The 15,469-nt window shown below is 37.4% G+C and overlaps 1 protein-coding gene across 1 annotated transcript; it reads left to right on the forward strand.

Annotated features, from left to right (window-relative positions):
- Window positions 1-6,951: 6,951 nt before the first annotated feature.
- ltb4r2b (leukotriene B4 receptor 2b) lies at window positions 6,952-15,237 on the forward strand. Its single transcript, XM_042497912.2, has 5 exons — window positions 6,952-7,105; window positions 11,445-12,033; window positions 12,651-12,851; window positions 12,963-13,006; window positions 14,254-15,237. Exons 2-5 carry the CDS (start codon window positions 11,461-11,463, stop codon window positions 14,507-14,509), a joined length of 1,074 nt encoding a protein of 357 aa, XP_042353846.2. The 5' UTR covers window positions 6,952-7,105; window positions 11,445-11,460; the 3' UTR covers window positions 14,510-15,237.
- Window positions 15,238-15,469: the final 232 nt, after the last annotated feature.

Below are 15,469 nucleotides of genomic sequence, written 5' to 3' on the forward strand. Positions count from 1 at the left end.
ATCACGAAGACCACAAGTCCACATAAGAAGGAGGGCTGGGGTGGTAGAGGGGTCAAACAACACAGGACTTCCCCCCAGGAGACTGGTGCTTGCCACTGCTTTAAACCAAGTGAGCTTTGAGTTATTCTAACCCTTTGAAACCTGGACTAACAACTGTTTTCTAGAGCTGTATTCAGAGGCCTTTCAAAAGCATTTAAATCTCTGAAAAATGAACAAATTGGTTCGATTTCTTTCCAAAACATAGGAGCAAAAGCAATCAGCTTTTTGGCAAGAAATGTGTAAAAGGTGAAAAATTAGAAAGAGTGAGAGAGAATTAATATACTTTTTCTTCAAAACATATAATTTATGATAATGATGGTGATTCTACTACTACTACTACTACTACTACTACTAATAATAATAATAATAATAATAAAAATAATAATCATCATCATCATCATTATCATCATTATTATTATTATTATGAGTATTTTCCCAGGTCGTTAGAGCTGTCACAGTGTTTCTTCTTCCAAACCTAACCTTTGTAACTTTACTTTCCGAAACCTAACCTTTGTAACTATACTTTCCTAACCTGAAGAAACCCAACCGTGTTTTTTTCCTAAACCTAACCATAGTGACTTAATATTAAGTATGTAATGTCTTTCGTGGGGCACCTTTCCAAAAGATGTCATACAAACTGTTGTATTAGAATACTTTGATTAGATATGAGCGTAAATAAGTGCTTCAACTTTTTAATCCTTTTTTTAATACTATATCTTTACATTTGAACTGTTATCTTTGAAATTGCTTTAATTGCTTATTCTGAGTATTGCTATTGCCTTTTAGACCATTCCCTTAACCTCAGCATTTCACTGCACATAGTGAAGTCAGTGAGTCAATGACAAATACATCTTTGAATCTTGAGACAGGATATTACAACTCTGGAAAGTTATTGCGACAATTATTTTTTATATCCCAACAATCACAAAGTAAACAAAACTGCAGCTTTCATGTTAACGGTGCCATTTACAAGCAATATGTGCCTGCATGCATTTGATTGAGCAACTTTCCTGGATTACATGGCACCGTGTTGTGGTAGAAGTTGAGTCAGCTTCAAGTTTTTTTTTCTGCTGGAGGGAAGTTGGTTTCCTAACTTTGTTACACAGTCTTAATGGTCTAAGCAAGCATACTGTGCATCATTGTTTTGGAAAAGTTAAAGCTTTCTCATCCACACTAAACTGCAAAGGCTGGCGTTTCAGATCTATCCACTCTGTTTTTGCATTGTTTTTGTGTGTGAATCATGTTTGTTTGTTTAGTGTGGAGGAAAAGTCAAAAAATAAAAAAATTAAATAAGTAAATGCAGTTTCAAGTTCTAGATTTAGCGTCATTGTCACTATTTAAATAAAGCTGCAATGATTAATTAATTAATTGATAAGTTGTTGGCTACTATATTGATTGCCAACTAATTTTAATAATCTATTAATTGGTTTGATTTTTTTTTTTTAAAGAAAAATAGTCAGAATTCTCTTATTCTAGCCTCTTTAATGTGAATATTTTCTGGTTTCTTTACTCCGTTGCAACAATCTGAAAATCTGATCGACATTATTATAGACCAAACAACTCATCTCGATTTCTAATAATCAACAGAATAATTGACAATGGAATTGTTAGCTGCAGGCCTATACGCAAAACAGAACCGCACGATGAAATGCAGTTGTAGCATGCCATGCTGCACACACAGGAAATGTATAAACTTTTTAAATATTGTTTCAGGGAATAAAACAATAAGACAGGGGAGAAAATAGAATCAAGTGTACATTTTTTTTGCTAAAGGAAGAAATAAAAAGGAAAACAAAATCATATTTACATGGAAGATATACAGTTACATATATACATATGATTAAAATATGTGTAATACCAGTGTCATGTTTAAGTTATTTTGAGATTTAGTCTTTGACTTGATCTAAGGCCACAGTAACTACAGTAGTCCTTAAATGGGAATCCTGAATTGTAGAAACTTGTTTTAACTATTTTAAGTGTCTACAAATGAAAATCGAATCAAATGAAAATCGCAGTAACTGGTTAGTAAAGCAGAACTACAGGCAGGTACTTTATCTGTGCACATGTCCGGTAGTTGAGGCACAGAGCCTTTCTAGAAATGGAAAGTTTTGGGGGTTGTGAAACTGTGGAGTTGAATGGCTAATAAATTGTTTAAAAGGAGTGCTGCAATGTGATGGATGAGTGCAACACACAGGAGGAACTGCTGAGTGTCAAGTTTATGAGAGGGGAAGAAAACCGGAGACTCCTGTGGACGTGTTGCCATCATGTGGTGAGAGACAGAACAATCTATGGACAGAACAGTTTCACTGTAATTTTCCTCAACAGTCATCTTTCACAGCCTGAGGATACAGAATATTGATATCACTGATAAAAATGTTTTTACAACTCGATCCCTGACACACTCATGTTCTGAGTCACAGAGACAGATTCAAATGATTTGTTGACTGATTGAGTCGATGGTTTATAAGATTGCAGGATTTACATTAAGGATATAGTGGTAGAAACACAATATAACATTCACAATATGTTTTAATTAGTTTATAATCCACTGAAAGTCAGAATCATGTTTTTGTTACTTTAGATCACAAATGCTGTCTTCTTCCAGGAAGTTTGCCATGTTGTTTCTATAGTGGCCAACAACAGACAAACCAAACATTGGATCTACAAATGACCATTTCGTGTTATCATGTTTTTGCATTTTCTTGTCAGCCGCCATTCTTCCCCTACATGCTTGGCACATGGGAGAAGTTTTGGTTGTCTGCAATTTACAGCCTCACCGCTAGATGTCACTAAAGACTACACACTCAAACTTTTAACCGAAGTAATTTTTATGGCGTTTAATATGATCAGTGGTGTTTAATATTACTTTACATATAAATAATGACAATATGCTCAAATGTTGAAGGTAGTATTGATTTAAATCTTTTTGCTCGATTGTTGTTTTTCTTTAAACAAATGAACAGTAAATATAATAGATTCATTTAAAAATAAAAAAATAAAGAGTAATGCAACTTGTAGCACTGATTAACAATACTACAAATATATAAGCACTGAGACAAAGATTTATACATCTAAACTGCCAGTATTGTCACTATTAAGATGATAAGAAATATTATAAAATATATGATAAGCATTTGATCAAATGATACAATGTATTTAAACAAAATGACTTGAACATAACCTATATATTAATGTTAATATTAAATATAAAAATTATATATTCCCGATGTAGTTGTTTAAGAATGAAAATTGAGTTGTTTAATTTCTACAGTCAAATATTAAAATAGTGATTGTAATTGGTGAAGGTTTTCTATAGAACCGTAAAGACCAATGGGCGACAGCTGTCAGACATGGAGACATTTCATCATATTCTACCTCAGCGTTGCTGTGAGGGGTAAGGTTGGATGAGGACCCAAATGCAGAACAAAAAGCAGACTGGTGCGCAAACAAAAAACGTGCATTTAATGCTGATGATGAAGTCCAGAAAAACAAAGAGGGTACCAAAAACACAAAGTACAGAAAAAAACGCAAATAAAAACAAAATAAACTGAAACAGACCAGGATAACAATTAAAGACTCGGGTGAAGGCGGCGGCAGCAACACGCAGGAAAACACAGGGTAGAATTACAGCAAAGGTAACACAAAGGGTAACAGGGCAGGACTACAGCAAGGATTATGGATGAACTGACAAGACGAACAAACGGGAACACACAGGTATATGTACACAGAGGGCACTAATCAAGACACTCACAGCTGAGGTAGGTGGACACAGTGAACTTGGAGAAAAAACAGTGGACAAATGAAGGTGAGGCAGGGAACACAAGGATGGAGCAAAAAAGACAAACAGGACAGGTATGCAGGGAAGACTAACGAGGAGGGACAAATGAGACTGACACAAGACAGGTGAAACTAATCAAGGAAACACAAAGACAGGGGGTAAAACTAGACATGACATGAGAATAGATACTGTAAAGATAAAGCTGGAAACAGAACACGAGTAACTGGAAAACATAAAACCCCAAAACAAAGTCCACAATATAACTCAAAACCTATAACCATGACAGTTGTCAGGTGAAAACCTCATAACTGTTTAACATTTTATAATAATGAATTATTCCATGGTTCTATATGTGTAATGACATTCAATTTAATATCACCTGAATTAATAACTATAACTGAGCTGATATGGAGACACCGAATCTTTAATATTTATTCTGTTGTAGTGATATGTTCTGTATGTGTGGGGTTTATGTGTGTGTGTGTGTGTGTGTGTGTGTGTGTGTGTGTGTGTGTGTGATGACTAAACAGACTTCATTCTTGGACTGTGACATTAATTGCTCAGAAAGTGAGCCACGCCCTTTTTACCTATAGAGACTTAATTTACAGGCGCCCTTAAACAAAGCAATAGGTTAAAATGTACAAGAGGAAAAAAGTGTCCTTTCTACAATAAGTAGAAAGAATATCCATCCATCCATCTATCCATCCATCCATTTTCAACTGTTATCTGGAGTGGGGTTACAGGGTCACAGAGAGATAGGGTTCGCAGGCTGACCGAGGCACTCCAGATATCCCTCTTTCCAGTTCCTTTTGGGCGATCCCCAGGGGTTACCTGACCAGATGAGACAAAGTAAAGCTATGGCCTGAAGGTTGGGAGTCGTGATGAATGATGAATGTAAGATGGGAAAAATGATAAAACATGAATCTGTTTTCATCATATCACAACTGTTTTCATCAAATACGCCTTAAATCAATCAAATCTCTTTACAATTTATCACATCTTACTTCCACCCCTCATAGTTTTGAAATACACTGATCAGCCAAAACATTAAAACCACTGGCAGATGAAGTGAATAACACTGATCATCTTGTCATAATGCAGTATTCTGCTGGGAAACCTCGGGTCCAGGCATTCATGTGGAGGTCTCCTGATACACTCTACCTACCCAAACACAGTTGCAGACTGAGTACCCCCCCTCATGGTAATGTCACATCCCAAAGGCAGTGGACCCCCAGCAGACCAATGCGCCATGCCATACCTCAAAAAATGCTAAAGAATGGCTTGAGGAATGTGACAAAGAGCTTAAGGCATTGACCTGGCCTCTAAATTTCCCAGATCCCAATCTCACTGAGAATTCATAAGACATACTAGTACCCAAACCTTGCAATCCACAGGACTCAAACGATTTGCCGCCAACGCCCCAGTGCCAGACACCACAGGAAACCCCCAGAGAACTTGCACCCATGCCTCAACAGGTCAGAGCTAAGTCTGATCCAAGCAGGCCCCACTGTGGATCAGGGGTACTTCTGGGGTAGCAGGACAGCCCACAGATATTCCATTAAATTGGGATGTAGGTGACTTGGAGACCAGGTCGATGCCTTGAGCTTTTTGTCCATTCTTGAACCGTGGCATGGTGTGTTGTCCTGCCAGGGGGGCCACTGCCTTCAGGAAGCACGTAGTACTTGGGCAGGGTAGAACATGTCAAGTGAATTCATCCACATGAATGCCGGTACCAAAGGTTTCCCAGTAAAACATTTCTTTGTAGCAACATGATCAATGTTATCACTTCATCTGTGAAAGGTTTTAATGTTTTGGCTGATCATTGTAGTTTTGGTGTTATGAAACACAGACCCCATTTATTTCAACTCATCAAGAATTTTCTTTGTTTTTGGGTTCTTAGTTCACAGTGGAGGAATGCAAGAAAGTTTTCCTCAGGAAATGATTGTAACATGGGGTGAATACTTGATACAAGAATGGTAATTTTGGTGGTGGAGTATTCCTTTAAATGCTTTGTTTCAGGAAAAAAAAGCCTCATTAGCCAGGTCCCAAAGTGATCTCCCCGAAGGGTAGTAAGCGTGGTCTGTGCTCTGCCTCTGACTAAACCCCCCCCCCCAGCCCTTTTACTTTTTCACCTCGCAAAATGCATGATGCAAGCTGAAAGTCTGTTCACTGATTTGGTCAAGACTGCAATTTCAATAATGACTGTGCAACAGAGTGCCACACAATGTTGTGCACATATTCATGGTACCCAGTGGATGACATGACTTATTGATCCATTAACTTTTTTATTAATGTCCAAATGCCTGCAAAACTAATGACATTGCCAGAGATGAGGATGTCACTTGAGGCAATCGATTAGATTTTACACCTTCTGAAGCCACAAAAGGCTTTAAACAACGTTCACATATGCAGAACTCTCCACCACATTTAAACACCTGTTTAGGCTGTACTTTGATTAATTGAAACATAGCTTTTAAATCAGGATTTCAAAGTGATAAACTGTTTGGTGTTTGGTGCTTAGTTCATTCTGGCTCAGTAACTAACAGGTAGCTATCACGTAGAGTCGTCTATTGGTGTTCAATGCAAAGTGCATAAATGTGAGCCATGATGTCACTGAACAAGGTTATGCATGTTCAGCAACCCCTCCCGAAATGGATAAAGTCTTCGTCTTTGGACTTCTTCTTGTGTCTCCTTTTTGTCTTTTCTGAAAAAGCAACATTCCTGTCAGAGTCAGAAACTTGTACAAACTGGTGAGTTTGAGTTTTGATGTGCGTGTGTGCTATCTGTATGCGTGTTTGCGCTTGTGTGCCCGACATTCATGACACAGGGAGCTTGTGCAAGAATTTGAATCACCTATACTCCCCTGTGTCTTAAGATTACGCAACATTTGACTCAGAGAGTGAACGAAATGGATACACGAATGTGCATTTTGATACATGACATTGTGACATGTTTTTTCGAAAAAAATGTGCGTTTGTTTATATCAAAAAAGACCCCTAATGCATATCAAAGATACATTCCACATGATTAGAAACTTATATGGAGCTGAACATACAACACTGGAGAAAGAGGGAGGGAGAGAGAGTTTTAAGAAAGGACACACCTCTGTGCCTCCCTCTCTCTAACCACAGCGTGTTACAGCCTGTAGGGCAGGATGTGATTCAGTTTATTATGAACAGAGCTAACAGAGACTGTCACATAGGGGAAACACTGTCAGACAGAGCGGAGAGCAGCAGAGGAATAATTGAATCTGACACAAACCATAGAGAGACATCAAGTCCTGGAAAGGTCAGTCACTTTTGAAGTGGAAAACTTGATTTAGGACTCTTACTAATATTTTCCTTCAGATTTCCTTACTAGCATCTGCCTCTTAGAATAATAATTTACTTTTCTTGACTTGATTATGTACACTTAGCAGATTTATTACAAACCTGTGAGTCATTATTTTAAAACTTTGGACTGCAAGATTGCTATTTCTTTATTGGCAAACAGTTTCTGGCAGGAGCAAGTAATTTGCTGTGTTGTGGTGATTTTCAGATTCTTTCAAAAGTCTATTCAGGTTTTGTTTTGTTGTTTTTGAACCTAAATAAAATAGTGATACAACTTTATTTATATAGCACTTTTCTTAAAAAGGGTACAAAGTGCTTTTCAGACGAGCAACAGATTAAAAACAAGGCAGCAAAAAACAACAAAAGCTTGACAGCTTAATATGCTCAAAAATCATGTCTTTGATGTACTTTACAGTGATAATAATTTGTGTTTTTCCATTGGCGGTTTCTCTTGCATATTATTTTACAGTTCTTTCTTCAGTCTGACAGTTGTTAAATGTTCTATCAAATGTTTTTTCTCCTTACACACACGTGCTCTGAAACACTTTAAATGCTGTGGGGAACCTTTTTATGCTTAAGAACCTCTCTTTGCTGTTTAAGGGAGAACAAATACATCTTTAGGTCACACCTTACAGAACTTTCCACACTTTAAATAACCTTTTTATGTCTAAAAGGGTTTTAAAAGTTTTAAAAGTTTTAAAGTTTTTTAAGAAATTTTTTTACATCAGTGTTTTCTTCAGAGCTGATGATTTAAGTGGAAAAGCATGGAAAACAAAAAAGAAAAAGAAAAGAAAAAAAACCAATCCAGATATTTTAAGAACCTTTTTTTTTTTTTTTTTTAATGTTTGTGATAGAACCAGTAAAAGCTCCTTGGGAATTATGTGCATGAACCTGTATTGGTTTTCTAAAGCTCTAAATTGCATGGGTTCTTCAGAAACCTCGAGATAGAAGGTTCTTTGTGGAACCTTGAAAGAAGAACCCTTAAAGGTTCACAAATAACCTAATCGGGTTCTTTAAACAACTTGAATATAAAAAAAAATAGCACTGCAACTTAAAAAGTGCATATTATTGCTTCAATATTGCTAACATAAAAACACAATCTTAATAGGCCAAATAGTGCCAAGAACAAGGCAATAAAATAGTTGCTGTACTGGAAACAATAGGCTGATGTGATAAATAAGGCCCTCAACAAAGTCTGTAGGTCTGTGCTTAAAAAAAGGGGGGTTTTTACAAACTTGAGGCATTCATGAGTCACTTGTGGTCCATTCAGAATGGACCCGCTTTTGGACTGCAACCCACAAATTGGGAACCACTGCCCTATAGCATCATCATGAAGTCTCACTTTTGGTTCTAACTTGAAACTTCAATTTTAAGGGTGTAGTGCAGTTTGTCCATTAAAGTTGTACTTCAACTGCAGCATAAGTTCATAATTTGCAGATGTTTGTGTTTTTATCTTAACTGACAGGCCAATTTTTTGTCTTTATGACACTTTATGACACCTGGTTTCATTAAAAACTTTAAACAGTTTTATTGTCTAAGAAACAATGTGATCACCTGCCAGCATCAGTTAATTGCTTAGACTCTGCTTTCTGTAGCATTTTTCCACTAGTGACGTAAGACTTTTGTTTACTCATTCCTTCTGGTTCACAGCCATCAGGGGAAAATAAACAGTTAGCTTTAGTGGGACCAGAACAAGGAAATTAGGACTTAATCAGAAAGTAAGGGCTTGATGTTGCGTTCTCACAAATGTGGTTTCGTGGCAATCATATCGTTTCTGAACCAATCAACCTCTCTCCATCCCACTCATGTTTAAAATCTCTTTTTAGTATATTAGTCCATAATGATAATCAGGGTTGGTCTGGGATCTTAAACTATCTTTTCCTTAAAGGTCAACCCTCTGTGACCTCTGCACTGGATGGCATCATTTTCCATGTGAAACGATAGTGAGAGAGAAAGGGACAAGACAAGACAGTAAAATTAAAGATTGTGTTGAAATACTGTTCTTCTCTGACGCAGTGCTTGTAGTGTTTGGCGTGTTTTAGCATGCTGCCTCTGAGCTAATTTGGCTACAGGGTCTGAATATTTTTTAGGCTGCGTCAGGGTGGCAGCCAGCCCCTAATTGTGAAAACAGCTTGTGCATCATTGGTGAATGATATTTTAAAATATTTTATCACCAGTTACTAATGCATTATTTTCTTCAGAACATCACTATCCAAATAAGGTGTCATTTGAAAGAACCACATTACCAGCACAGTATTTTGTAATGGTAACTTCTATCACCCTTTTCTATGTTTTTGGGTTGTCCATCTGTCCATCTGTCCATCTGTATGTTGGGCACATTCTTGTAAACGTAATATTTCAAGACACCTTGAGGTAATTTATTCAAATTTAACACAAACATTCACTTGGCCTCAAGGATGAACTAATTAGATTTTGGTGGTCAAAGGTCAAGGTCACAGAGACTTTGCATTTGTCTCATTCTTGTGAAAGAATGATATCTCAAGAGCACCTTGAGGGAATTTCTTAACTTTTCTTTCTTAATTTTCTTCATTTGTCACAAACATTCGCTTAGACTCAGTGATGAGCTGATAAGTATTTAGTGTTTAAAGGTCAGGGTCACTGTGATCATGCACCTTACATTTGTGAATGCAGTATCTAAAGATGGCCTCATGAATGAACTGATTGTCAAAGGTGGTTTGGACCATAACTCCAGAAGCCTGGGTGCCCACCTTGGACTTGTGATTGTATAGATCTTCTGTGCTGTCGGGGAAAATATGTATGCGAAGGATCCATGTTTTTACAGAAATGTGGTTGCAAACTGCAAGTGCAACTTGACTGTTGGCACGGAGGCATACAACCGTGTGGCATTATATGTAGCTTCCTCTTCAATCACCACAGTTAGCTTCCTTCAAGAGGAAGTTCAATTTTTACCACCTGGCATCACACACTTGGGTGGACATTTGTGAAAACCGTTTTATCGAAGGCTGACAAAAAAAACAAAAAGTGTATCAAAGCAGGTTGTTGAAAACTACAATAGCTATTTTCAGAAAGAACTCAAAAGAGATAACCATCTAATAATATGGAGATATACATTTAATAATAAGTTCTGTTCAGCATACTTCAGCTCAAATCTTATCAGTGTTGAAAGTAGGTCTACATCCGCTATTATTGTGCACTTTACGAAAAAAAAACATCCTGTATCTTTATGAGACAAAGTGTGCAGAAGACTGAAGTGAGAAAATGTCATTTGTGGCAACAAAGATTTCTATCTCTGCCCCAGTAACATTTAATAATTGACAATGATCAACAGATTGTTGACAGAGTGAGTATAAAGTATGCATGTACATGATTTTTTCTTGTAAAAAAAAAAAATCCACTATGTTTGTGTTATCTTTACCCAGAATTATTATATGGATATGTCTAAACAATGAAAAACTTTCCCAAGAGATACTAAAAAGTCATGAGAAAGGCATCCACAAGTTTGCTTGTCTCTATTTAGGGAAAATAAAACTTTAGGGTATTATATTTTTATTTTTGTCAAGACCCATGTCCAAAAACCATTTACCTTGTGCAAAGAGTAGTGATGGGTGAAAATGAACAAACTAAGTCAGAGTGCTCATTATGGCCCTAATTTTCCAACGCACTGTCACAGTAGAGTCCTGCTCATGCTGCCTGCTATGGTGAATGAAATAGAAGCTTTTAAATCTGGAGACCTCGGCCAGAACAAGGCCAATAGTGGATTCATGTGCTCGTTAATAGTCACTCCTCCAATTTTGGTGTGTTCACAAGCTTTAAGTTGTAATATGAAAACAACATTGATGCCACAAAGATATGTTGTATATGATTACACAGAGAACCTGTTGACAACAAACAGCAAAGGAAACTGATCAGGTGAGTCATGTGATGTAATCTGGAACTCATTTTCCAGCACAAGGCTGTGAGGCTAACTGTAGCCCTTTATATGCAGAGATTGCACTGTAGAGCAGCTAACAGGTCCTTGCTTTATGCCTCTGACATGACATCATTCTGCTCCAATGTGTGATTATAGACAGCATGCCAGCATTTTGGAAGCCTCTGTGACACAACAGCATCTGCCTCTAGTGTGACATACACCATATACCCTTTTTTTAAACATTAACAAGACACTAACAATCATTTATGGCCTCTTTTAAATGATGGCTGATCTTGTTCTCTGCTCAGAGATGTTTTCATCATTTTCCCAATACTCATTTCAACTTAATGCCCTTCACATTGCTCGAAAGACATTTTAAGGCCCTAACTTTGTCTCCTGTCCTTAGGATTAAAATTTCTACTATGACCACCGTCAGTTATCTGTCTTCCACTCCTGGCCCAAATAACCTCGAGGATGACAGCGTTGTGAGCAATGACATCTCCACCACCTTGGGTGCCCTCATCCTCGGCTTGGTCTTCCTCCTGGGCGTCCCTGGCAACCTCTTCATTGTCTGGAGCATCCTAGCTCGCATCCAACGACGCTCCGTCACCACCCTGCTCATCCTCAACCTGGCGTGTGCTGATGGCTTTCTCATGGCCCTCACCATCTTCTTCATTGTCTACCTGGCCAAGCAGACGTGGGTCTTTGGCGACGCCTTATGTAAAGGCCTGTTCTACCTGTGCAATTCCAACATGTACGCCTCCATCTTTCTGATCACGCTGATGAGTTTGCACAGACTGGTGGCTGTGGTGTTTTCGAGGAGAGTGTCCTCCAAGGTCAGCAGGAAGATTGTGAGGAGGGTGATTGTAGGCATGTGGGTGCTGGTGATGGTCATTTCTATCCCGTCACTGGTGTTTCGAGACGTCAGAGAGGACAAAGATGAGAAGAACAGAACAAGACTGGTGTGTGCACCCAATCACACACTGGCTCGACATGTAAGTAGACTAGGGCTGCTACTAACATTTCTTTTCACATCTGTATTTAATCTCATTATTTTATATTGTAATTCATCAAAAGCCCTTTGGACTCGTGCATATGGCCACCTGACAAATTCAACATCCACTTTTTGTTTTTTTACTTCTCTTTTGGTCTCCAGACTCGTCACAGCTTTTAGAGCTGGAATCAATGATAAACTAAAAATGTATACATATTGTGTAGGATTAAGGAGGATATATTAAAATAAATGGAAAAATAAAATAAGTATGTTTTCTTCAGTGTATAATGTGTTTTCGTTACCTTAGAATGTGCAGTTTATACCTACATAGAGAGAGGGTCCTTGTCCCTGGAGTCTGCCATGTTAATTCTACAGGAGCCCAGAATGGACAAACCAAGCACTGACTCTAGATATGGCTATTTAGATTTTGAAAGAGTAACTAAACCCCCAAATCAGTTTTTTTCACTTGAAAGGCAAAATCTTGTAAAGTCTTTCTGTTTTATGAATGAACACTCATGTTTTCTCATCTTGCTCTGTCCTGTTTTGTCAGGTTCTGTCATGTCTACTGTAAATCCATGTAATCATTACAGTGAACACAACTGTTTTCCCCTTGTGCAGGTGAGGTTTCAGTATGCCTTAGAGACAGTGGCAGGATTCATTCTTCCTTATGCAGTCATCATAACCAGCTACATCCTCATCCTGAGACGCCTGAGGCAGACCAAGTTCCGCCGAAAGGTCCGCAGCGAGAAACTCATTCTGGCCATTGTGGTGACATTTTGTCTTTTCTGGCTGCCGTACCATGTTATCAACATGATGCAGGTGTGTGAGGGCATTTTCACAGCATCACTTATCACTTGAAATACATTTCTGAGTTTGGAACAATTATCTGATCTTTTGAATAAACAATGAGAATGTTTTGGTCTGTCTAAGGTGGCAGCAGAGTGGTATCCGGAGGATTCACCTGTAAGAGAAAAGTGAGTAACTGAGGATTTTCACCAATTTCACCCAACCTCTCAAACAAAAGTATTTTTCGGTGAAATGTTCATTATTTATTAGAGCTGCACATAAGCAACAGCACTACATCACAAAGTAGTTTTTTGTGTATAATTGTGCTTTTTTTCCCAGAAATGTCAAAGTAAGGCACTAAACCCTAATAATCTAAAACCAGACATTAGATAAGGGTTTTGCCTGATGGCACATTTGAGAAAAGATGATTAATTTACATACATCTGATAAAACCAAAGATATTTTTTTTGACGATTTCTTTCAAGAAACTGCATTTCTTAGAGACTGCAATGCAATTTAAAAAAAAAAAAGTATATGAATCTATACTGTTGGTAATTAAAAGTTGTTTGTTTTTTCACAAAAAGATGGTTTCACAGACAATCAAAAAATAAGTAAAATAGCCATCAGAATAATTATTTTCTACGTTAAAAAGCCAGTACTGATAGATCATACGGTCTCTCTTTGTAGTGGTTTTGCATCTCTTGTTGTGTGTCTCTTAGTAGTTGTTTTTTTTCTGTAGCTTTGCAGTTGCTTTCAGTCTCTTTGTATTTTTTGTCACTTTTTTATGTTTTACGTCTTGTCATTGTGTCTTTTTGTAGTTTTTTGTGCTTCTTTGTATTTTTTTCCTTTGTAGTCAGTCTTTGTCTTTTGTAGTTGCTTTCTGTAGTCAGTTGCTTTGTGTTCCTTAGTATTTATTTTGTGTTTATTGTAATTTTGTCTCAATCATTTTGTTTCTTTGTAGTCAGTGTGTCTTTTGTAGTTGTTTTTTGCATGTTTGTAGTTTTCTGTATGTTTCATGTCTTTTTGTAGTCTGTGTGTGTCTCACTGTTGTTATTGTGTCTCTTTGCCGTAGTTTTGTGTTTATCTCCTTGTAGTTGCTTTTTGTATGTTTGTGTTTTTTTGTATTGTTGTTTCTTTGTAGTTGTCTGTGTCAGCTTGCAACTTTTTTTTGCATCTCTGGCTGTAAATGTTTTGTGTCTCTTTGTTGTTGAATTGTGTCTCCAGTGGTTACTTTTTTGTGTCTCATTTAAATCACTGCATTAGCGACCAGGGGGTCTGCTAATTAATTTCCATTTATTTCCTTATCGTATTTTATGTCAGTTAGTTTAAGAGGAGGATTTTTAAATTAAGCTGTCAAGAATGCTGCGAAACTCAAAGACTACTTTCTTTAAACATATGTTGTAGGTGTGATCTAAAATGTTCTATCTATCTGCAGTTTGGACTATATCACCAAATCCAGTCGCGCAGTGACTTCAGCTTTAGCTTTCATCAGCAGCTGTGCCAATCCCGTCCTCTACACTTTCGCCGGGAAGTCCTACATCAAGCAGAATGGCTTGTCCTTCATGGCTCGGCTATTTGAGGGCACATCATTAGACCATTCAGGGACCAAAAAGAGTAAAGACACTATGGGACTCAGTAATGTTGACTCCACAAACAGCACAGGACCTACAACATTACAAAATGGGAGATAAGCATTGAATGAACTTTGAGCATATGTAAGAGTGCTCTGAGAATTTGTTAAACCAAAAGCCCAGCTAGCAGCTTACCATCAGGTATTGTACTTTGTTGATTGTGTTGAAGAAAGTCTGACTGGAAGTCAGGGGTGCAGGAACAAGAAATTAAACTGTACCTGATATGTATACTAGAATTGTAAATATTTTTATAGCCCATTTTTATTTTGTCACATTTTGTAAAAGTTAGAGAATAACACTCAAAAGAAAAACAGCAACATGTACTTGAACATATTGTGAAAAAAATGTAATTTCTTAACTGGTGTCCCTTTATTTTATGTGCCCCATTTAGCATATATGATAAATGATACAAACATTGAAACATTTACAGCAACTACATTCCACTGAGTTATAAACCTCTTCAATGTGTTTATATAGACTTAAAAAGGGGTCTAAGATGTGGCCCATTTGGCCCTTCACACAAAATACATCCATTTCTACAGCTTAACCAACTCAGTGTTTATCTGGACAGAATCTGGTGCATGACCCTTATTTTTACTAGTAAAGAACTCAAACACACTTGCAATACTTGTGAAGGGCAGGTCACCTTTTCCTCTTAAAACATCTGGAGCTGGCACTGTTGCACCCTCCTCATCCAAGTTCTGACATGTTTGAAGAGTTTTGTACAAACTGCACCCAGATTGGGCCATCTATAATAAACCACATGAAAATGTGAAATCTTGACTCTACAGAGTGTGTCCCTTTGTCAATGTTTAGATGCGTATTAGTCTGTCAACTGTTTTTTTCCTCCCTTCACTTCTGCAATTACTTGACCGTTAACAGCATTTTCATTTGTTGCACAACAGTTCAGTTAGTCAAGTCTTAGTGTTATTGCACTGACAAATTGCTTCTGTAATGCTTCTGCATGGTACTATACATCATTATACACCTTTTCATATTTTAGAATATATTATTGTTCAG

This window comes from Plectropomus leopardus, chromosome 12 (genome assembly GCF_026936395.1).
Source record: "Plectropomus leopardus strain MGB_pleo_1.0 chromosome 12, ASM2693639v1, whole genome shotgun sequence".
NCBI classification, from domain to species: Eukaryota; Metazoa; Chordata; class Actinopteri; order Perciformes; family Serranidae; genus Plectropomus; species Plectropomus leopardus.

Bases quoted from the DNA above. Each gene is read 5' to 3' on its own strand.
- ltb4r2b (XM_042497912.2), top strand. From the start codon at position 11,461: ATGACCACCGTCAGTTATCTGTCTTCCACTCCTGGCCCAAATAACCTC. The intron at 12,034-12,650 runs GTAAGTAGACTA...CCCCTTGTGCAG, and splicing joins ATCACACACTGGCTCGACAT to GTGAGGTTTCAGTATGCCTT. The intron at 12,852-12,962 runs GTGTGTGAGGGC...GGTCTGTCTAAG, and splicing joins ATGTTATCAACATGATGCAG to GTGGCAGCAGAGTGGTATCC.